Genomic DNA, 23,789 nt, shown 5'->3' with positions numbered 1-23,789 from the left:
TCAGGTGTCTTCTATATCAGACCTGGGCTCTTCTCAGCTTCGTGTGTCCCACTCCACTCCCTGGTCTGCCTAAGGGCACCTGGTTAAGTGAAAAGTACGGAATGAACAGAAGTTTTTATTCATTGGAACCCATGCCTAGAAAGGGAATCTTGTTTGGAAAGTAAGAACAGAAGAAAAGCAATTCTTCGGAAGTGTGGACTATGTTTCAGAATGCAATCTGCTCCTCAGATTTTCAAATGCTACTGCAATTCACACTTCTCTCTGTCTACAGAGATTTAAAACAGGGCTTACCACACTTATGGCAAGAGCACTAAGGTAAAAACAAAGAACCCTGGCCTTCAAGTACTTCTTCTGGATTAACTTCCCAGCCCTTTCAAGTCATCCCATCAGCCCCTAAGAAAAGACAACAGTGGGTTTCTCTCGTAGTCTTCATTACTCTGTCACCCATGATTTCTCATCTTTGGACTCAAATCCTCCTTTTCCCCTTTTCTGTCACGTTTTTCTTTACCTTGGATCTCAAAGAAACCTGGCATGAAATACACACCAGCAGTCTCACTCTATTCTCTCATGACTTGCTGGTTCATACTTGAGTCGGTCACATGCTGTCACTTGTTGTGTGTTGGGTCATAAGCTTCTACAGGGCAGGGGCTGTGGTCCCGTGTTTCCTTTGAAGGCATTTAGTTAAGCATCCTCTAAAAAGAGGCACTCAAAAATCCTTTCTAATCACTTTTGTTTTTCATTAAGTTTATTGGTACATTTTAGGTATACAATATAGTTATATTCATCATTGGGATCTTGTACCTTTACATGATGCATCTTGGTTCTTATTTTTCCCCATTCTCCTGCCCTCCCTTCTACTCCTCCTCCCTTCCCTATTTATAAAGACTTTGTTTCCATTTTTCCCTTTTCTTGTATTTTTTTTCTAATCACTTTTTTTTGGTGGTACTGGGAATTGAATCCAGGGCCTCACATGTGCTAGGCAAGTGCTCTTTTACTGAGATACACCCTCAGAACCTCACCCCTCCCCTGTTTTTTGAATAGGGGCTTACTAAATTGCCTGGGATGGACTCCAATTTGAGATCCTCCTGCCTCAGCCTCCCAAGTATGAGAATTACAGATCTATGTTACTATACCCAACACTTCAACAACCTTTTTTCATGATCATAATCAGATTCTACTTATGTCCCATAACATCTCTTCCTCTTGCTTTACACCCACTTCTTGCCACCTGTGTTAAGACACGGGCAACATCTACAGGCCTGGCCCTGGCCCTCACTCCTGATAATGTAGCCACTTTCTGGTCTCCACTTTACTGGCACACAGGTGTCCTGAACTCAGTGCTGACATGTTTCAGAGTTCCCTAGACTTAATCCTCCTCAACCTTACAAATGCAATGAGCCTGCTTTTCTCAGTGACCCTCACTATTTAACAGTTTACCTCCAGGATGAGCATGATCAATGGCCCCCTCCAAAACTCTTTTATTATTCTTTGCATCCTCAGTACCTAGCAAAATACTGGCAGACACATATCTCCATATGCCACATGAGTAAATGTATTTATTGGGCATCTCTACCTTCCTACCGATCTAGCTGACCTCCTGTTACCACATCTGCCTATGGCCACACTCCACAGAGCACTCAGCAATCCTTTGAACATCTAAGCCAGATCATTTATTCTGAGAGTAACATCTCAAGTCCTCAGCATGGCCTACAGGGCTGTATATGATGGCCCCTACTGACCTCTCTGAATTTGTTTTTGCCCATTTTTCCCTTACCCTAACTTCAATGCCAGTTATACTGGTCTGTGCCTCCCTCGTGTATGCCAAGTGCACCCCATCTCTCGGTGCCTTTGCTCTGGCTGCTACCAACTGGCTCCCCCTTTCCCCAGTGTTCAAGTTCCTGCATGCACAGAGGAAGCTGCCTGCTCTCCTTATCTCCGCAGGACGCACCACCACTCAAACTACATGCTTGGTTAGCACTGTGTTTTCTGTCCTTGCCCTCACGCCCCCCCCCAACCCCCCACCCCCATAGATGTAGTCCAGGACAGCCAGGAGCTGAGTCCTCCCAGTAGTCTCCACCCACCCTCCATGCAGTAGGCATGGCAGGAGCTTGACCAAGATGCATAACAAGGGAATGAATGTGAATAGCTACATGCGCCCCCATCTGAAACTCATTAGCTATGCTCTGACAGTACTGCTAAGCCTCTGCACTTTGTGCCACGTGAGGGTCCATCCCTCTCTCAGCCACACACCGCCCACCTGTTGCATGAAAGTTAAGGAAAGGGCAGAATGGGCAGCAGCAGAGTTGTAGAGTCAGTCTGGAAAGCAGCTCAGAGATTTTATTTTACAGTTGAAGAAGCTGAGGCCCAGGGAGGAAGCAGGTCCAGGTCCAGGGCCACCTAGGAAAGCAATGGCAAAGCTGGAACTGCAGTCAAGGTTTTCCACTCCAATCTGGGAGTATTAGCTCTACACCATATAACTTCTCAATTATTCTGTATCTGGTCACTTATAAAATACAGTAAATGATAATTATTTAAAATATGCAAAGGGAAATTACATGATGGCAAGGCCTGAGTCCCACAAATCAAAAGCACTGCTTTCCCCAGAAACAAGCTAACAGAACAAGCCCTTCAGGACTCCATGGGAGACTCAGTTCTGAGCTCTGTTCCCCATTAAGGTAACTTCTCAGCAATGCACATATATTGTATCTCTTCTTAGACTCTCTTTTTTGAAGAAGCAGGAGAATATGGTTTAAGAAACATTGAACACTTTATTATTATTTTCTTTCTGTCATGCAGGTGAAGTAAGTCGGAAGATATTTCCTTTCACGCATTACAAAGAGCACAGAAAAAGTATTTGACTAAAAAATGGGTGATAATATTGTGATTGTGACTTTATCTATGAAGAGTCCTTTCTACTTTTTAAAAAGTCTTCTTTTATCTAAATCAGTGGAATTGAGATACATTCAATGAAACATTCAACCCCTGGTGAGTACCAGGGTTTTGTAGTGCTGTAATTCCAAATAGGCCAAATGTCCTTGTGATATAAGTCATATGGTCATTCTATCGACATCTCAGGACAGAGATCTAATGGAGCTGCACCTAGCAACTAAGATAAAGTCCATTCTAAATACAGCGATGAAGAGTAACTTCATAGCTATAAAGTTATGGTATACACACATATCCCCACTCCAATCATACCACCTCCCACCCCACATATCCATGGGATATGACTATATTGGAATGAGGTGGCTTTAAGCAAACATACAGAACTTACACATTCAAATGAGCAGGCTGTACCTTTTAGAGTACTGCAATCACCTTTGGGTGTTATATGTGCACCCCACCAAGGCCATCATCACACAGCACTTTTCAGGAGTCTTGCTTTTAGAACACAGGCTCTCCAGATTCCGTGTGCATAAGGATCACCCAGGAAACATGTGAGGCATGCAGATCCTTAAGAGATTTCCATTTAACTGACCTTGGGGTTTGGGAAATCTGTTTTATAGCAAGCACTTCAGAATCTGTCTTAGATACATGAACGGTAGTGCTTCAGAATATCCCTGACTCAGTCCATAACCACAAACGATATCAGGGTAAGGACTTTAGAGTCAAACTCTGTATGCACACATGTAACACAATGAAAATTTTATTCTTTTAAAATCTCCACTCTTCCTGATGGAATGTAAGAGTGTCTCCTTGTAACCAACAACACTGTACCTCCATGAAAGAGATTCCTAAGCTCCAGACATCAGAATGAATTCCATACTGCTCCCCTGAAATTCTTTCAGGCTGTAAGAAAGCAGAAGGGACTTTGTGAGTTGCTGTGTTATTCCAGGAAACATGTGGACCAAACATGAGCTTGGCTAAGGTGGGGGCCACCAACTTGGTGCAGCATTTTATGGATGGCAAAGTAATTTCACATGCATGTATATATGTATATGTGGATTGCATAAAAAAATTATAATTAAATGTGTGTGTAAAAATCTCATCAAATCCTCTACTCTGCCCTGGTGAACAAGACTTTATCATCCCCATGTCACAGATGAAGAAAGTGAAGACTCTAAGAAGTGAATTAATTTGGTCAAGGATCTAAGCTAGCAAACTAGCTCTTCCCCTATATCAAGCAGTCTTAACTGAGGAGTGACAAATTATACAAAATTATACAGTATTACCACTTATTTGCAATTTGATAGATGGGTCTCAAAGACTAGGGGTTTAGAATTTAAAAAAAACTTTTTTTACTTTTTTTTTTTTTTTTTCCGGTACTGGGGATCAAACTCGGGACCTTGCGCTTGCAAGGCAGGTGCCAGAACCACTGAGCTAAAATCCCTGGCACAAAGCTTTTTACTTGGAAACACTTTCAAGCTTATAGGGAAGTGTAAAGAATAAGATTAGTGCAAAGAACATTCATATTCCCTAAATTCACCTAGTGTCCCATGCTTTATTCCACCTACCAGGGTTTCTTTTGCTATAAGTCAAAGTCCCCTCGGAATGCTTGGTTCTCCTCTCCAGACACGTAGGACAGGCACACTCTACTTCGACAGAAATAATTTTACATGAGAGGTGCATTCTGATCTGCCCTTCCAGGACTTGGCATTCACTCACAGGAGCGTTTGGAATGAACACATGGATAAATAAGTAAGAAAAACTGAGGTCTCACGAAGGTGGAGTAATTGCTCAAGGTTATAGAGAGATAGCATGGCAGAGCTGGGAAATAATGACCCACATTTCCCAGCTCACTGGTTCAACAAATACTAGGATTATTCATATGGAACTGCAGCTAGTGATGGGAATAAGAGGACTGCCGCCATTCCATCCCCATCGCTGTATGCTTTTGTTAAAGAACTGCCACGTGCCAGGCATTGTTTTAAGTGCTTCTCATGCATGTCTCACTTCAGATTCACAAATATACATATAAGTTTGGTATTATCATCCCCGCTTAACAGATGAGGAAAATGAGGCATGGAGAGAATTAGTTTCATTACTGGCCATATGAAACGCTGCATGTACTACCAGTATATAAGGACAGCAGTAGCTATCACTCAGTGACCACCTAGTAGTGCCAGACGATGGGCCAGGTACCCTGCATCCTCCATGCTTCCTAATAATCTTGCAAAGGCAAAGGTTACTGGTTTCACTCTATAGACAGAAAGCCTGACGGTTGCCCAAGCCTGGAGCTATGGAGTAGCGTTGAGTGAACTGTCCATGAGCAGAACGAGGATTCAAACCCAGCTGTATATCTGACTGAAAATTTCTTTCCAGTGTGTCAAACTGTCCCTGGAATTGAAAGTCAGAAGAGCCAAGCACTAGTCTTGATTTAGTGAGTGTTTCTACAATGCTGTCCTTGGATGGCCATCAGAGAACTGCCGGAGGGGCTTACAAAGACAGACTTCCTGAATCAGAATAGGGGCAGGGGGTGGGTGCTCTGGGGATCTTCATTTTAAAAAATAAGTTCTCCTGGTGATTCTTTGATACACTCAGCTGCAGTCACTAAAGATTTCACTATTTTTCCTTCCACTGGCTGATAGTTATCAATACTTAGCATACAGAGTAGAGAAAAAAGAAACACATAAACAGAATTGGAAATCACACAAAATATTTTGGCAATGAAACTGAATACATTCATTACATTTGCCTACTGAACTACCAAAGCAAATGTTGATTGTGAACTAAAAATAAAGCATAGGAAATTAAATTAAAAATGAAGAAACAGAAAAGTGATAATGTTCATAGGTATCAGGTGGCAAATAACAGAGCTCCTTAAGGATGAGATTCTGACACTCTCTTGTTAGAGGGATTATTTTGGCAATGACCAAACAAAAAAATGAGATTACTGTTATGATGCAATGTTAAAGCAAAAATGCTCAGCAAAAGCAGGCAGCAAGCTCCAGGAGCCTATTGAAAAGAATGCATCAGGTAGACAAGGATTTGGAAACACATGCAGGTCCCTGCAACTGACTTAGGTACAGGATGAGCCCTGATACGTTCTGAATTTACAGGGCCAGGATTTGATGGCCTACGGCTGCAGAATTCAAAGCTCATCTCACACCTAAAGCCAAGGTGGCCTGCTCTGGCCTCTCCTTTCCAAATCAAAACGGAACAAAACCAACCAAGAAATATCACACTGGTGAAAGATCTATGATGGATATTTTGCAGTGCAAGAGCTAAGGCTGGGGTTCCCTTCTCACACAACAGCTGTCAACAGTGTGGACTAAATAATACAAACAGACTCGTCTGCTGCACTGATGTACTGAGGTTTAAGTGAAGAGTAAACAAAACAAAACAGAACAAAACCCCTCACCTGTTCTTAACTGGAACGCTAGGCACATGGTGATGATCTAAAGTGCAGAATTCACAGTGGATCTGCAAAAGCTATGGCTTCAAGCTGGTGCTCACACGCCACTCCCTCCAGCTACACCCTGTCACTAGGCATCTACTCAGGGACCACATTTAACTAATCCCAGAACTGTCTATTTACAATGCGACACGCCAGGGTTTACTTGTCAAGAGCTGAAAGATATCAAGGTTCAAGCCTTATCTCTCCTGAAAAAGAAGTTTCTGCTCAGGTAGGCTTCAGAAAATTAACAAGACAGTGCAAATTCTTTAGTGTGTAATCAAAATATGCATCACAAGTGATTGGATTTTTTCCAGTATTGGGGATTTAACTCAGGGGCCCTCTACCTGTATGTAGGTCCCCAGCCCTTTCTATTTTTTGAGATAGGGTCTTTTAAGTTGACCAAGCTGGCCTCTAACTTGTGATCTTCCTGTCTCAGTATCCTGAGTAGTTGGGATTCTACAGTACGCACCCCAGTTCCCAGCAGGCTTGTTTATTGTTTATTTCTTTTTTTTTTTTTTGGTACCAGGGACTGAACTTGGGACCTTGCGCTTGCAAGGCAGACAGTGGAACCACTGAGCTAAATCCTCGGCCCCTTGAATAATATTTTTTTGGAGAGGTTCTCTGAGGCCTATAGAGGATATGCCACCTTCAACCAGTTTCCAGCATCAAGCTCCTTTCCCAACTCAGCTCATGAGGGCCGCAAATCAGTAGCAGAGGTTTTCTATGGTCACAACCTTTCCCTCTGTCTCCTGCTTATCTGCTGAGGTCCACTCCCTGGGACCAGGAGGAGGAGCAGTTTTAAGAGCTCTTTTGCTCCTGCACTAAGGATGCATGCACTCTTTGGGTTTCTGGCATGCAACAGGGAAATTTCTGTTGAGACCTTCTGCCTCAGGTGGGCCCTGGAGTCTGGTGCCTCTCTGGCCAAAAATGTACTCAGGAATACAAAGCTCTGGTGCTCTGATAGTCTGCTTTCCTCTCTGTTGCAGGATTTCACCCAAAAATTGTCCCAGGCCAGGTGTGGTGGCACATGCTTGTAATCCTAGCTACTTAGGAGGCCAAGGCAGGAAAATTTAAGTTTGAGGCCTGTCTGGGCAACTTAGCGAGAGCCTGTCTCAAAATAAAATTAAAAAGGCTGAGGATGAAGCTCAGCGGTAGAGGCCTTGCCTACCACACAAAAAGCTGAGCTCAATCCCTAGTATGCATGCATGCATGCATGCATGCATGCATGCATAAATAAATAAATAAATAAATAAATAAATAAGAAAAAATTCCCTGGAAACTCCCCATTGTTTTTTTAGTTCTTCAGTGCATTTGAGATGGTTAAAACTTCTTAGACCAGCATTTTTTTCAAAGGAAGAGTTGATTTGAATAATCTAACCTGCTATTCAAAGAAACTAGGGGCTGATGACCTAATTAAAATCTTCCCTCTCATCATGTACTAACTCCAAGAACTTGGGCTAAAGTTATTTCACCTTTGGTTTCTTTATCGGTAAAACAAAGGTAATGATAATACATGGGTTGTGTAAAGATTAAGTGAAGGTATGTAACTTTTTCACTCTGTATCTGCCACACAGGAGTCCTCAGTAAACCCTAGCCTCCTTTTAATTGTCACCTCTGTTGCTACTACACAGCATAAGTAGGGCCAGCTGGGCTGCAGCGTATGATCTACATAGGTTTTATTTTATTTTATTTATTTATTTATTTATTTAGAGACAAAAGTCTTGCAATATAGTTCAGGCTGGCCTTGAACTCAGTATGTAGCCCAGGCTGGCCTTAAACTTGCGGTGATCCTCCTGCCTCAGCCTCCCAAGTGCTAGGATTAAAAGCATGTGCCACCATGCCTGGCTTACATAGATTCTATTCCAGGTAAAGACATTTCCAAGGATTGGAACAGCCTGAGCAAAAAAACCAGAAATAGTAACAAAAATTCAGAAGATAAAAATAGCCATTTAGATTGAATTTCTGATCCCAAAGGATAAGTATTTGAGCAACACATTTTTTTAATTTCCAAACTTCAGTGAGTCATGAAAATTTCAAATTTTCATATTTGATTCTAAAACTTACTATGCAAAACAATGGCTGAATAGTTTGTTAAAGTTTTAGGGACTTTTGTATTAAGAATAGAGTAAAAGAAAACTTTCTTAAACTCCTATTTATTTTATTAGTGCATGTTTGCAGTTCATGCAGTCTACAATCATCTTGGGGAGCGGGTACAGGTGCATACCACAGCTTGTTTGTTTTTTTTAACCCCCTTCCCCTTCCCAGCTCCTCCCTCCCCCTCCAATTCTCCTATCCTATTTTTCATTCTTATTGATATTCTTAATCTTAGCTCATGTTAGGGCACATAATATTTACATTAATTGAGCTTATTAGGTTCTTGTACATGGGACATCTTTATTCAACTTATTTCCCCTTTCTCTGCTCCTCATCCCCTGAACTTTTCCCCTTGGACCACTTTCCTACTGCAGAGATCTACCTCCTAGTCCCCTTCTTTGTTTTCTTATACAGTTTTTTTTTTAATATATGCCTGTGTTTTGTTAATTTTATTGGTACATTTTAGATATACATAATGATCACATTAATCATAGGAAATTTATACCTGTACAGGAAATATCTTGATTTCTTTTTTCCCTCAATCCCCTCCCCTCCCTTCAATCCCTCTTCCCCTCCTTATTTTCAAAAGCTCTGTTTCCTTTTTTTTTGCTTTTGGATTTTTTTTGGGGGGGGTACCGGAGATTGAACTCAGGACCTTGTACTTGCCAGGCAGGTTGCGGAACCACTGAGCTAAATCCCAGGCCCCTTTTCTTTCCATTTTTTTCCTTCTATTCTTTTTTTCTTTTCTCTTCCTTCTTTCCCTTCTCCCCGCCGAGAATAAATTTTTTTAATAATTAAAGTTTCTGAGAAATGGTTAATTTAATATAAACACCAGCCCTCTGGACTCTACAATCCTTCTGGATGAAATTCTTGTAAAATGTAGTTGCAAGTCTTTCATGATTTGGGTGAAGGCATCTATTAGACCTAATTATTTGTCCCTAAAAGGACATGTCCTAGAACAGGGTGCTTCTCTTTCTAGGCCTGTCTCTGATTGGTCAATGATGGGGATGGATCATGATGATTTTCCCAATCTCCTACAAACTCCACTGCTTAATGAGCCCATAGGGTTTTTCCCCCTAAGATGACTCAGGATGTTATAAAAGTCTTCCTATCTTTTTCTAACTGTCATTTTCCCCTTACCTTACATTTGAGGTTACAGGGAAATAAAATAGCATTGTTTATACATGCAGGGTTCTTTCTGATTTATTTTCTTTTTAATTACTTAAGCAGTTTAACCAGCTGTATTTGAGTAATTTGCTCAACTTAATACATAATGAAGAGTCTTAATAAAAAGGTTAAATGCTCTGGTTATCATTAGTGAACATGATACTTTTGTTTTGTTTTGTTTTTTGGTACCGGGGATCGAACTCGGATCCTTGTGCTTGTGCAGCAGGCGGCGAAACCAATGAGCTAAATCCCTGGCCCGAACATGATACTTTTGGAAGACAGTTGTCATGAATGAATGAATTCATTGGGCCCTGGTGGAGGGGCAGGGCTAAGAGTGAGCAGAATAAACCCCGGCCCTGCGAGCTTCATAACCTAGACCGGGAACACTGCATAAATGACTTGGATATAGGGAAGGGCTCAGCTAGGAAGAGGTTAGTCCCTGGAAGTGCTGATCATGTAGTTTTGAAATCTCACTCTGCCTCTTGTTAGCTGTGTCAACTTGGATAAGTCACATAACTTCTCTTGCTTTAATTTCTTCATCTATAAAATGAGAAGAATACTACCTACTTCATAATGCTGCTGTGATGATTTAAAGAGTTAATACATTTAAGAGCTTAGAAGAATGATTGGCACATGGTGCTAATTAAGTGTGAGCTGTTATTATTATTGATGTTATCACTGCACAGAAGTATGGATAAATACAAAGTGAGCGAAATGGGTGTAAAATAAGGGTATTACTTCATTATATCAGATGGCCTCTAATTATATTTCCCTCAGTTTATCATTCATCCTCCACCCCACCACCCCACCTCCATCAACATCAGGCTGCCTGCTGTTTCTGAGCATTTGTCCTTCCTCGCTGAGCACATGTTTTGGGTAAGTTTCCTCTTTACATCCTCTTTGCAATAATCAAATCATCAAAGCTGCACATTGCGTGCCTTCCTGTTTTCTCAATGTATGTTAGTACAATTTAAAGATGTCACACATAGCACAGCTGGAGAAGAGATCATGGTTCCTATTTTGGCCTGGGCTGCTCAGCGGTACTGGCTGATTAATGCAAAGTACTGTTTCCGATAGCTTTCACTGGCATAGGCCAGAGGCTGGCAAAGTTTTTTCTGTAAAGGGCCAGAGAGTAAATACTTTTCACTTTGTGGGCCATATGTTCTCTGCTGCAACTGTCACAACTACTCAACTCTGCCACTACGGCCATACCCAACCTGTGAACAAATGGCTGTGGCCATGTTTCAATAAAACTTTACTTACAAAAACAGGCCTGAGAGATGCAGTTTGCTAATGCTTGGCATAGAACCTCATGGGGAACTCAAAATTATAAAACAGACCAGCTAAAACCAAATCTTGCTGTGGTTAAAAAAAACCCCACAAAATGGGCCGGGGATTTAGCTCAGTGGTTCCGCTGCCTGCCTTGCAAGTGCAAGGACCTGAGTTCGATCCCCGGTACCAAAAAAACCCCCACAAAAAACAGAAAAACCGACCGTGCACAAACTCCCAAAACTCAGCCTTTCTTCCAGAGGCTGCCTGCAGGCAGAAGGCATAAATTAATATCTATACTACAGTAAAAACAGGGCTGTTTCCACAGTCCCCGCCCCCAACCTCTGAGCTCACAAACCTCAGTAAATACTCAGCTACTAAATTAAGTGAAGCTCTTGCCTTCTCTCCCAGGCCATCACCGTTTTCTTGCTAGATGTCTTAGTCTTTTTACAGCTTCAACTACAAAGCTGATGACTAGGATTCACTCACCCAAGAAGCAAAGCAATTTTAGGTTTGCCAATGTGAGCTCATGTTTCATAATTCTAATCCTTACACTTTCAATTAACAGATGGACGCATCACATTCATCCATAAACAAAAAGGAAAAAAGTAATTTCTTTAATGTACACCTGGGAAAGACAACTGTAATCTGGATTTGTACATACAAATATAATGCAATTTAATTATTAGAGCAATTTAAAGCTACTCAGAACATGATGGGCAGTTGAGAAGTTGTTTTTTAAATCTCAGTGTTTCCTGTTCTTTCAAAGAGTGATGTTCTAGCATTCAGGAGGGCTTTGTTAATGATAAAGGTGGCTCACCAATCTCATTCAACCTGGTGGAGCTAGAAAGGAGATGAACGTTTTATAAAAACATAATGATGACTTCAGAGGATAATCTATCCCCCCCATATTACTTAGAAGAGTGAAAAAAGTATAAATTTTCTTTAAAAACAATGCAAAACAAAAATTAGCTATTTTGATATCTGAAAGAAAACAAAATATTTTGTATTGTTTTGAGAATAAGATCCAGGTTCCATCCATACTAAAATCTTTTAATCAAGATATTATACAAACAAAGAATACTGAGGACAAGATCCATGCTTCTTTCCATACTAAAATCATCTAACTCCATGATATATACACAAGGGCTAACAGAAATGAAAGGGAGTACCTACATAAATCTGGAGTTCTTATTATTAAAATTAATCCTAACATGTTAAAATGAAAATTCTTTTCCAAAAATGACAGTAAATAAGCTTCCTGCTTGGCTTTTCCTCTCTCATTCTTGAAGTGATTATGGAAACCAATAAACTAAAGTGACTTCCTAGACACAAATAACTTCCTTTACTTGAAACATAAGAAAAAGAGGTCCAAGCCAAGTCTACATTGGTCTGTGAAATTGCTCTGTGCACTTTCCATTTTTGGCAAACTTATTTTGGGGAAACTAAATTATCTTATAATAGTTATGAATCCAACTACACAAAATATAGATGTGCAATTTCTAAGGAAAACTGTCTGCTAAATTCTTATGTTCAGAGATCCATAAATAAAATTTGGTCACATCAGTAATTTAATTCTGATCTGGTGACATAGCATGTTTGTATTCCTGGAAAAAAAGTAACCAATCTTAATGACTGACATCTTGGTATTTCTTAGGGTTAATTAAATAAGCAATGTGGAAAAGCAGCCAGTATGCTAGAAGATGTAATTTTTCTGTAGGATTAAATTTCAAAATGCAACGTTTTCACACTTGAACTGACCAGTTAAGTCACCAGAGTCAGATAAGTTGACAGCGACTGCGTAAACCCTCCTGTCTTTCAAAAGATTTAAAAATTGGATCATGACTGGATTGACTTTGTAATTTATGATCTGCTAGGCTAAAGCTGTAGAATTAATTCAAAAATTCTACATTACCGAGTAAATAAAGATAAAGATGTTGGTTTTAAATGATATTTTTGCATAAGTTTACTTACTGCCATATAAGCATTTGTTCCAACATACGTCTTGGCTATAGAATTCACCAGCTATGAGACAAAACAGTCTGTTAGAACAATATAAAGATAATGTGGAAATAAAATGGGCAATTATTCCTCATTTAACCTACAATCATCATTTCTATAAATCAACTAAAAATTATGGAAAAGGGAACAAATTTATCTACAAAGGCATTAAAAATGATTAAATCTCTCTTTTCTTTTGAATGTGATTTCCAATTTAAACAAGCACAGCATTACAGTTTATAGCAGATAACCTTAAACAATTCACTTAAGCAGGATGCTTATCGCTTTAGTACCCCAAACCCGCCTGATATAAAACACCAATTTGAAGTAGAATTTGAACACACTCATTTTTAGTCAGATGGCTCAAGATGTGAATGGAGCCCTGTGCATCACTAGAATGAAATGAACACTAAATACGCTGGAGGGATAACAGACTTTGACAACTCATAATACGATGGTGACCTTCACTTTGGTCTTCATGTTTGGCTGAGAGTAAAGGTGGCTGCAATTCAAATCAACATCACAGCACGCTCATGGGTCACTATCACCGGGGTTCTCAGGGGAGGCCCAAAATGGAAATTAATTAAAATTTGTGCTGCACATTGTAATGGCCCTCCACCATTGTTGCTCCCAATATTAATTTTTATTGTGGGCCAGTTGGGCTCCCCAGGCACAGCTCCCACTCTGCCCTCCCTTTTGTCTGGCCAGAACGCTCTCATAGCAAAGCTGCATATCAATGAAGTTTGCTATTCGTAAGTAGTAATTACAATATCAGCAGTTTTTACTGTCATTAAACAATGAACAATCATATTCTGATGAAGGAAACTCGCTCGGAGATTAAAAATGAATAACGCACTCCCAGCCAAGGACAAGATGCAGTTTCTGTTTGTCTGGCAGCAAGGTGATTTTTGAACTCAGAGAGGGGACTGGAAATAAAGCAGATGTTGCAAAGGGGACAGCACACTGGGAGGAAAAGAGACCTACCTGAGTGCTTACACCAAAATCACACAGCTTGACTTGTCCTCTCGTGTTTACGAGCATATTGGAGGGCTTCACATCTAAAAAGGAACCAGAGAAGCTCATGTAACTCATTCCACATCGACAGTGCTTGTTTTTAAAAGCACGCATACACATATTGGAATCATAAATTTCTAGAGAAGCAAGGGTTTATTTCAAGTGAAAGACAAATCAAAGCTTAGTTTCCAACAACAGTAAATGCACCCATCATCCTCACCATAGCATTTCAGAAAAAGTAGAAAGGTAAGAGAATGAAATTTTGCAAAGAATTTGCACAAAATGGATTAGCTTTACTCTGTATGTGTAACCATAAGCTACCTACCCTATCTATGAGGTAGTGAAGCCCAAAAGAAGACAAGGCAAAAAAATCACTGACATGATGTGGGTAACAGGTCATATCTGAGCGAAACGAGAAAATGAACACACTACTGCCATTTCCCATGTCTTATGTGACAAATGCTATCTCAGATAATGCTCAGAAATGGAGCTAAAAGATGTTTATGTGTGCACATGCATGCACTCATCAGTCTTTGTTTCATTTATCCTTCTCTTCCCTTACATCATTTTTGACTGTGGTTATAGATAACAAAAGAATTGACACAGCTTTTGCCAAAGCAGTCAGTCGGTAAATAATGACACAAAGGGCTTCTGTCAAACATCGTCAGTGACAACAATGAGCCTTTTCTGGAATTCAGGGAGGCCACAAAAACCACCCAAGCAAGACACAAGCACACTACTTTTTTAGATGGTAGATAGCAGCCCCTACTTAACACTTCATCTTTAATGGCAAAAATGGTCTAGGACAGACAACTGGCTATATTCAATATAGCATATAATCTTAACTACCCCAAATATGAATAAGAGACTCATAATTGTTTATGTAATATTTAAAAAATAACTTGCAAATAAGTCTCCCATACCTCTACCATGCAAACAGGTACCCTAACAATCCACTCTGCCAAGGGTTGGCATTTAATTTAAATTTCAAGTTGAAACTCAGTAACTGCCAACTATGAAGCTCTACTTACTATGTGACAGGCAATAGGCCACGTACTTTCCCAAACGTTAGATCATTTAGTGTTGGCTGACTGACATTAGAAGGCAGGGACTTTGCCTCTTTTATTGTCTACTGTTATCCCCAGGCCCTACAAGAGCAGCAGGCATACAGTAAGTGCTGAATGAGTGAGGGAATGGAAACAGTGAGCACGTGGCATTATTTTATGTTGATGACTGTGTTTCAGGGATGAGGGTTTAACTGTAGATCGTCTATGTAGCATGCCCTTCAGGTAATACGCACTATAACCTGACTGTGGCTCTCTCTTTAAATACAAGGCACATGCACTGCTACGCATAAATTCTCTTACCAACTGCTCTCTCAACCTCCAGTTTTTCCTGATTTCAATATAACTCTTACACCATCATTACATTAAACCTTAAATATACCACTTTCACTGCATCATTTCTCTCCTTGAAAAAATTAAATATTTTTGGGTATGCGCTCCATCCACTCCTTAGTAATATGGTTGTGCTTTTTCAAATGTACCCCAGCAATAAGCACAACACATCACAGACAGTCAGAGTAGACACTTAATAACTGTTTGTCAGCTGGGCATGATAGAATACCTCTGTTATCCCAATTCTCTGGGAGACTGAGGCAGGAGGATCATATGTTTGAGCTCAGCCTGGGCAACCTAGCAAGACCCTGTCTCAAAATTTAAAAAAAAAAGTTTGCCAAACCAAAACAAATCTTACATTCTACATAGCCTGGTCTTATTTTCCAAATCTAATTCTCATTATAGACCTTCAACTTTGAATATTTTTCTTTTGGACAATTTATTCTCTTAAGATACTGACATCTTAAACTACTCTCAAGCTACCACATCAGATGGAGACAGTTCATAAACGCATACTCTGAGCTTCGAGAAGAGCTACCTGCAAATTGCGAGGTATGCTAACATAGCAAATATTTACCTTCACCTGGACACAGCTCTAACCGAAGGGGATTGGGAAAAGAAAAAAAGAATAAAAAACAAAACTGCTAGGGCTGGGGATTTAGCTCAGCGGTTCTGATGCCTGCCTGGCAAGCCCAAGGTCCCAAGTTAGATCCCTGGTACCAAAAACAAAGCCAAACTGCTGGACCGTATTCTAAAATGCATGGTGCATTTGACTGCATTTTCTAGCTTTCCACAGCACCTCTGTAAAGGAAGCCTACTGAATGCTTTTTGCACATTTAGCCTAGTTTACAAGAGCAATGTATGTCTAAAGGTACTGGACATCCAATGATCCTCAAAGTAACTTCTGGATCCCAACTACACTGTTTTCATCACTGTCATGAAGTAAAATCCCCAATGTTCATGCTGTTCTTGGCTCTCCCTCCCAGCTGCAGATTTAGAAACTCCTCTATGTTTTCTTGTGGCCTGAATCCCGCCCATGCTTCCACTCAAGCACCTGCCTCCCTGCTGCCCCAACTTCTCAGGCCATCAAAGCCACAGCTCCCTGTGAATTGCTGTGGCATCGCTGCCTGTGCCATTGATTTGCAACTTAGCATGTGACACTTCACTAGACATTTTCTCTAGCAGGTATCATCACTCCAGGAAGCCAGTTCACAGGGTAGGGATGTGCACCACACATCTTCATAGGAATTCCTTCCGAGCACAGTATCTTGCTCACTGGTTGTTTCTTTTAAATAATATTAACTTTGCTAATATAAATATCCCTCTTCACAGTAATATCTGGAGGCATAATTTGAATATAACAAATATCTCTAAACAAAGCCAGTGGATTCACTCTAGGAGACAGAAGATCTAGACTTTAGTCTTTTTGATCCTGCCCTAAGTTTGACGTGGGATTTTGTTCTCAACATGTGATGCTTCAGTTTCCACCTCTGCAGGGAGATAAGTTACTGAATCTGTCTTATCTTTTTTTTTTTTTTTTTAGTTCTTTTATTGGTACATTTTAGGTATACAATTTGTTTACATTTATCATTGGGTGTTTGTACCTGTACATGATGTATCTTGGTTCTTATTTTTTCCCCATTACCTGTGCATCCTTCATCCCTTCCACCCTTCCCTATTTACATAGACTTTGTTTCCTTTTTTTTTTTCTTTTCTCATAGTTTTTCCTTTCCCTCTTTTCCTTTCCCCTTCCCCTCCCTTCACTCCTTCATCTTTGGACCTTTTTTCCTATTTCAAATTATCAATTATTCATTTTAATCATTTTAACCCTTGTTTACACTATCAGTTTCTCACACTAGAGAAACTATTCGGTATTTACACGTGTGTCCTATTTATTTCACTTAAGAGTATGGCCTCGATATGCATCCATTTAGCTATAATAGACTCTAGTTTTTTGTTCTTTATGGCTGAGTAGTACTCCATTTTATTTTAAAAAGCCCACATTTTCTTTATCCAGTTTCCAGTTGATGGGCACTTGGCTGCTTCCAAGCTACAAACTGTGCCGCTATGAACACGGGTGCACATATATCACTGTGGTATGATTCTTTTAATTCTTTGGGGAAGATACCCAGCAGGGCAATAGCTGGGTCAAATGGGACCTCTAGTCCTAGTTCTTTGAGGTATCTCCATACTGACTTCCACGGTGGTTGCACCAGTCGGAACTCCCACCAACAATGGAGAAGGGTTCCTTTCTCCCCACAACCCTGCACCAGCATTTGTTATTTGTTGATTTCTTGATAGCAGCCATTCTTTCTGGGGTGAGGTGGAATCTCAGGGTTGTTTTCATCTGCATCTCTCCAATGACCGGTGATGTTGAACATTTTTTCATATATTTGTTTACTGCTTTTACTTCCTTGTCTGAGAAATGTCTGTTCATTTCAGATGCCCATTTTTGAATTGGGTCTTTGAATTTGGGGGGTCTGATCTTTTTCAGTTCTTTATATATTCTAGATAGTAGTCCTTTGTCTGAGGTACAGCTGCTAAATTTTTTTTCCCATATTGTAGGTTGTCTGTTAGCTCTGTTGGTGGTTTCTTTTGCGGTGCAGAAGCTTTTTAGTAACATGAGATCCCAGTTGTTGATTCTTTCTGCTAGTTCCTGTGCTGCTGAGGTTTTGTTCATGAAGTCTTTTCCTATGCCAATGTCCTCAAGAGTTCTACCTAACTTATCTTCCAGCAAGTTTAGTGTTTCTGTCTTAATATTTATATCTTTAATCCACTTTGATCTTAGTTTAGTGCATGGTGATAGGTATGGGTCTAGTTTTAATCTTTGGCAGGTTGAAATCCAGTTTTTCCAACACCATTTATTAAGTAGGCTATCTTTCCTCCAATGATGGTGGTTGGCTCCTTTGTCAAAGATGAGGTGGCTGAGCATGTCTGGAGTTGTTTCTGCATCTTCTAATCTATTCCACTGATCCTCAGGTCTGTTCCTTTGCCAGTACCATGCTGATTTTATCACAGTAGCTTTGTACTAGAGTTTCAAGTTGGGGATTGTGATACCCCCAGCCATGACTCTGTTACCTAGAATTGCTTTAGCTATTCTAGATCTCTTATGGTTCCAAATGAATTTTTGGATTGTTCTCTCTAGTTTTGTGAAGTATATTGTTGGAATTTCAATTGGCATTGCATTGAATCTATATAGTAGTTTTGGAAGTATGGCCATTTTCACTATATTGGTTCTTCCCACCCAGAAACAAGGGATGTCTTTCCATTTTCTTATATCCTCCTCGATCTCCTTTTTCAGAGTGCTGTAGTTTTCAGTGTAGAGGTCTTTTGCTTCCTTTGTTAGATTGATTCCTAGATATTTCTTTTTGGATGCTATTGTAAAAGGAACTGTTTCCTTAATTTCTCTCTCAGTGAGTCTGCTGTGTACAACAAAGCTATTGTTTGTTGAGTGTTTTCAGCTACTCTACTGAATCTGTCAATTAAGTCTAGAAGTCTTCTGGAGGAGTTTCTTGGGTCTTCTATGTAAAGTATCATATCATCAGCAAATAATGACAGTTTAACTTCTTCTTTTCCTATCTTTATTCCTTTTATTTCTTTCTCTTTTCTAATTGCTGTGGCTAATGTTTCCAGAACTATAATGAACAGGAGTGGTGATAGTGGGCATCCTTGTCTTGTTCCTGATTTTAGCATAAAAGTTTTCAGTTTTTGACCATTTAGTATGATGTTGGCTGTTGGTTTTTCATAGATAGCCTTAATCAGGTTAAGATAAAGACCTTCTATTCCAATTTTCTGTAGGGTTTTTATCATGAATGGGTAGTGGATTTTGTCGAATGCTTTTTCTGCATCTACTGAGATGATCATATGGTTTTTGTCCTTGACTCTGTTAATATGGTGTATTACATTTATTGATTTACAAATGTTAAACCATCCTTGCATCACTGGGATAAATCCGACTTGGTCACGGTGTATGATCTTCTTGATGACCCTCTGTATTCTGTTTGCCAGTGTCTTGTTGAGGATTTTTGCATCTATGTTCATTAGGGAAATTGGCCTGTAGTTCTCTTTTTGGGTTGGGTCTTTTCTTGGTTTTGGAATCAAAGTAACACTTGCTTCCAGGAATGAATTTGGAAGTATTGCTTCCCTTTCAATTTCCTTGATGAGTTTAAAGAGTAATGGTGTTAGTTCTTCTTTAAATGTCTTGTAAAATTCAGCAGTGAAGCCATCTGGACCTGGGGTTTTCTTTGTTGGTAAATATTTTATTACATTTTCAATTTCACTCATTGTAATTGGGGTGTTTAGAATTTCTATATCTTCTTCATTTAACTTTGGCAATTGGTATGTATCTAGGAATCTGCCCATTTCTTCTATGTTTTCCATTTTATTGGAGTAGATACTGCATCTGTCTTAAGGAGTGGTGAGAATCAGATGAGAGAGTGAATGTAACATTGCTTTGTAACTGTCAAACACTCTATAAATATAAGGTATTATGAAGTGGTAATCAGCCATGTTACAAAAAGTGATCTATCTCATTATATTTAGGAAATAATTTTTGTTGCTATTGTAGCAATTTAAGCTGAATTTGAGTAAAATATTAGCTGAAAGAAATTTCCAAAGCCCACCAAATAGAACTGTAAAACCAATTTAATACGTATGAGAAAACCTTTATGCCAGACCATAAGACTCGTTCCTCCACAAAGTTACGAATGGCTCTCCCGATTTTCACATTTCATACTTGCTCTGCTGTAGTCTGTGTTTGACACAGCAGCTAAGGTGAACCTTTAAAACTAAGCCAGACTCTGTCTCTTCTCTCCAAAAACCGGCAAGAGCTTCCCAATGCAATGCAAACTATAACCCCCAACCTCCACAATGGTCTCTGGGGCCCCGTGTGAGCTTCCCCTGCCTCTATGCTATTAGCCTTACATCCCCTCCCTGCCCACTGCACACCCCGACTAGCTCCTTGCCCTGCATGCTCCTCAACCATCTCTGGGCCTCTGCTCCCCCCAAAATATGGCTTCCTCCTTCACTTCCTGAGACTTCTGCTCACATGTTACCTTTCTAAGGGAGGCCTTCCAACCAGCCAGTATGAAACAGCAACATCACCCAGCCCAGATGTTCCCTTCCCTTTCCCCCTGGCTTGTTGCTTTTCCTAACATTTAGCATCACCAACACTGGATATCTCTACATGCGGATCTATTAATTTCGGTCCTTCTGTCTTAAAGAGAGGCTCCATGAATATATACTTGATCTGTTGTGCTTGCTACTATATCTAGAATGATGTCTGGTATATGCAGGAAATGATATTTGTAGAACAAATAAATGGTAACAAATACTAAAAGACGGGCTAACATGCTTACCCAGAATAAGCACTCAGTGGAGCAGGGTTCCTCTTTCCCCACAGCCCCACCAGCATTTGTTATTGGTTGATTTCATGATAGCAGCCATTCTTTCTGGAGTGAAGTGAAATCTCAGCGTTGTTTTCATTTGCATCTCTTGAATGACCAGTGATGTTGAACATTTTTTCATGTATTTATTTGCTATTTCTACTTCTTTGTCTGAGAATGTCTGTTCATTTCAGATGCCCATTTTTGGATTGGGTCTTTAAATTTGGGAGCTCTGATCTTTTTAAGTTCTTTATAGATTCGAGATAGTAGACCTTTGTCTGAGGAAGAGCAGGTGAAGATTTTTTCCCACATTGTGGGTTGTCTCTTCACACTGCAGATGGCTTCTCTTGCTGTGCAGAAGCCTTTTAATAAGAAGAGATCCCACTTGTTGATTGTTTGTGCTAGTTCACGGGCAACTGAGGTTTTGTTCATAAAATCTTTCCCTACACCGATGTCTTCAAGGGTTCTACCTAACCTCTGTTCCAACTGGTTCAGACTTTCTATTTTAATATTTAGATCTTTAATCCATTTTGATTTTAGTTTAGTGCATGGTGAGAGATACAGGTCTAGTTTTAATCTTTGGCAAGTTGAAGCCCAATTTTTCCAGCACCATTTATTAAAGAGGCTATCTTTCCTCCAGTGAGGGTGTTTGGCTCCTTTGTCGAAGATGAGGTGGCTCAGTGTGTCTGGCGTTGTTTCTGCATCTTCTAATCTGTTCCACTGGTCCTCAAGTCTGTTTCTTTCCCAGTACCATGCTGTTTTTATCACAGTAGCTTCGTAGTAGAGTTGCAGGTTGGGGATTGTGATAGCCCCTGTCATGTCTCTGTTACCTAGAATTGCTTTTGCTATTCTGGGTCTCTTCTTGTTCCAAATGAATTTTTGGATTGTTTTCTTGAGGTCTATGAAATATGCTGCTGGGATCTCAATTGGAATTGCATTAAATCTATATAGCAGTTTTGGAAGTATGGCCATTTTCACTATATTAATCCTTCCTACCCAGGAGCAGGGGATGTCTGTCCATTTTCTGATATCATCTTCAATCTCTCTTTTCAGAGTGCCATAGTTTTCAGAGAAGAGGTCTTTGATTTCTTTTGTTAGGATGATTCCTAGGTATTTCAGATTTTTGGATGCTATTATGAAAGGAATTATTTGCCCTATTTCTCTCTCAGTGAGTCTGTCATTGGTGTAGAGGAAAGCTATTGATTTTTGTGTGTTGACCTTGTAAGCAGCTACTTGACTGAATTTGGTTATTAAGTCTAGAAGACTTTTGGTGGAGTTCTTGGGGTCTTCTATATAAAGTATCATGTCATCTGCAAATAATGACAATTTGACTTCTTCATTACCTATCTTTATTCCTTTAATTTCTTTCTCTTGTCTAATTGCCGTGGCTAATGTTTCCAAAACTATATTGAACAAGAGTGGTGATAGTGGACATCCTTGTCTTGTTCCTGATTTTAGTGGGAAGGATTTCAGTTTTTGACCATTTAGTATGATATTGGCTGTTGGTTTTTCATAGATGGCTTCTATCAGTTTGAGGTAGAGACCATCTATTCCAAATTTTTGTAGGGTTTTTATCATAAATGCATGTTGGATTTTGTCAAATGCTTTTTCTGCGTCTATGGAGATAATCATATGGTTTTTGTCCTTGGCTGTATTGATATAGTGTATTACATTGATTGATTTTCATATACTGAACCATCCCTGCATCCCTGGGATGAATCCCACTTGATCAGGGTGTATGATCTTCTTGATGATCTTCTGCATTCTATTTGCCAGTATCTTATTAAGGATTTTTGCATCTATGTTCATTAGTGAGATTGGCCTATAGTTCTCTTTTTCAGTTGGGTCTTTCTCTGCTTTGGGGATCAAGGTGATGCTTGCTTCCAGGAATGGATTTGGGAGTATTGCTTCCCTTTCAATTTCATTGAAGAGTTTAAACAGTAGTGGCAGCAGTTCCTCTCTAAATGTCTTGTAGAATTCAGCAGTGAAGCCATCAGGGCCCAGGCTTTTCTTAGTTGATAGGTTTTTAATTACATTTTCAATTTCATTGGTTGATATTGGGTTGTTCAGAAGTTTTAGGTCTTCTTCGTTCAACTTTGGTAATTCATATGTATCTAGGAATCTGTCCATTTCTTCTGTGTTGTCCATCTTATTGGCGTATAGGTTCTGGAAGCAGGTATTGATGACCCTCTGGATTTCTGCTGGGTCTGTTGTCATTTCACCCTTTTCATTCCTAATTGCATGGATTTGGGCCTTTTCTTTCCTTTTTCTGACAAGGTTGGCTAAAGGTTTGTCAATTTTGTTGATTCTTTCGAAGAACCAACTCTTGGCTTCATTGATTTTTTTGTATCGTTCTCTTAGTCTCCATTGCATTGATTTCTCCTCTGATCTTTATAATTTCCTCCCTTGTATGAGCTTTGGGGTTGTCCTGCTCTTCTTTTTCTAGAAGCTTGAGGTGCAGCATCAGGTTGTTTAATTGGGCTCATTCTGTTTTCCTAACATGTGTATTCACTGCTATGAAGTTCCCTCGTAAGGCAGCTTTCATTGTGTCCCATAGATTCCAATATGTTGTATTGTCATTGTCATTTAATTGAAGGAACTGTCTGATTTCTTCTTTAATTTCCTCTGTGACCCACTGGTTATTCAGAAGTGTGTTGTTCAATTTCCACGTGTTTATGAAATTTTTTGAGTTTCTTTTGCTATGGATCTCCAATTTCATCGCACTATGGTCTGATAATATACAGGGGATAACTTCAATTCCTTTGCACTCACTTAAACATGTTCTATGTGTGAGTATGTGGTCAATTTTTGAGAAGGACCCATGTGCAGCTGAGAAGAATGTGTATCCTGATTTTGTGGGGTGGAAGACTCTGTAAACATCCGTTAAGTTCATTTGTTCAAGAGTTCGATTGAGTTCTAATATTTCATTACTTATTTTCAGTCTAGTTGATCTATCTATTTGTGACAGTGGGGTGTTGAGGTCCCCCACTACAATTGTATTAGTGAATATATGACTTTTCATGTCCGTTAATATTTGTTTTATATAGTTGGGTGCACTAGTGTTTGGTGCATAGATATTTATGATTGTCATCTCTTCCTCTTGGATTCTTCCCTTTACAAGGATGT

General features: G+C 39.7%; 1 protein-coding gene across 10 annotated transcripts in view; it reads right to left on the bottom strand.

Moving 5' to 3' along the window:
* Map2k5 (mitogen-activated protein kinase kinase 5) overlaps positions 1 to 23,789 on the bottom strand; it is a 258,240-nt gene that overhangs the window by 93,970 nt on the left and 140,481 nt on the right. For 9 of the 10 annotated variants that reach the window (XM_004855593.4, XM_021237014.2, XM_004855594.4 and 6 more), the window contains 3 exons: positions 13,853 to 13,926; positions 12,842 to 12,892; positions 3,718 to 3,789 (listed from right to left, as the gene is read on the bottom strand). In XM_004855593.4, the coding sequence (XP_004855650.1) occupies positions 3,718 to 3,789; positions 12,842 to 12,892; positions 13,853 to 13,926 (197 nt within the window). The remainder of the gene's footprint in view (positions 1 to 3,717; positions 3,790 to 12,841; positions 12,893 to 13,852; positions 13,927 to 23,789) is intronic. The other variant, XM_021237013.2, reaches the window with a different exon arrangement.

This window comes from Heterocephalus glaber, unplaced genomic scaffold, assembly GCF_053883595.1.
Source record: "Heterocephalus glaber isolate CG9 unplaced genomic scaffold, H.glaber_assembly_v1.0 deba00001689, whole genome shotgun sequence".
NCBI lineage: Eukaryota > Metazoa > Chordata > Mammalia > Rodentia > Bathyergidae > Heterocephalus > Heterocephalus glaber.
The sequence above is the reverse complement of the archived record's forward strand: the minus strand, read 5'-3'. Positions and strand labels throughout refer to the sequence as shown.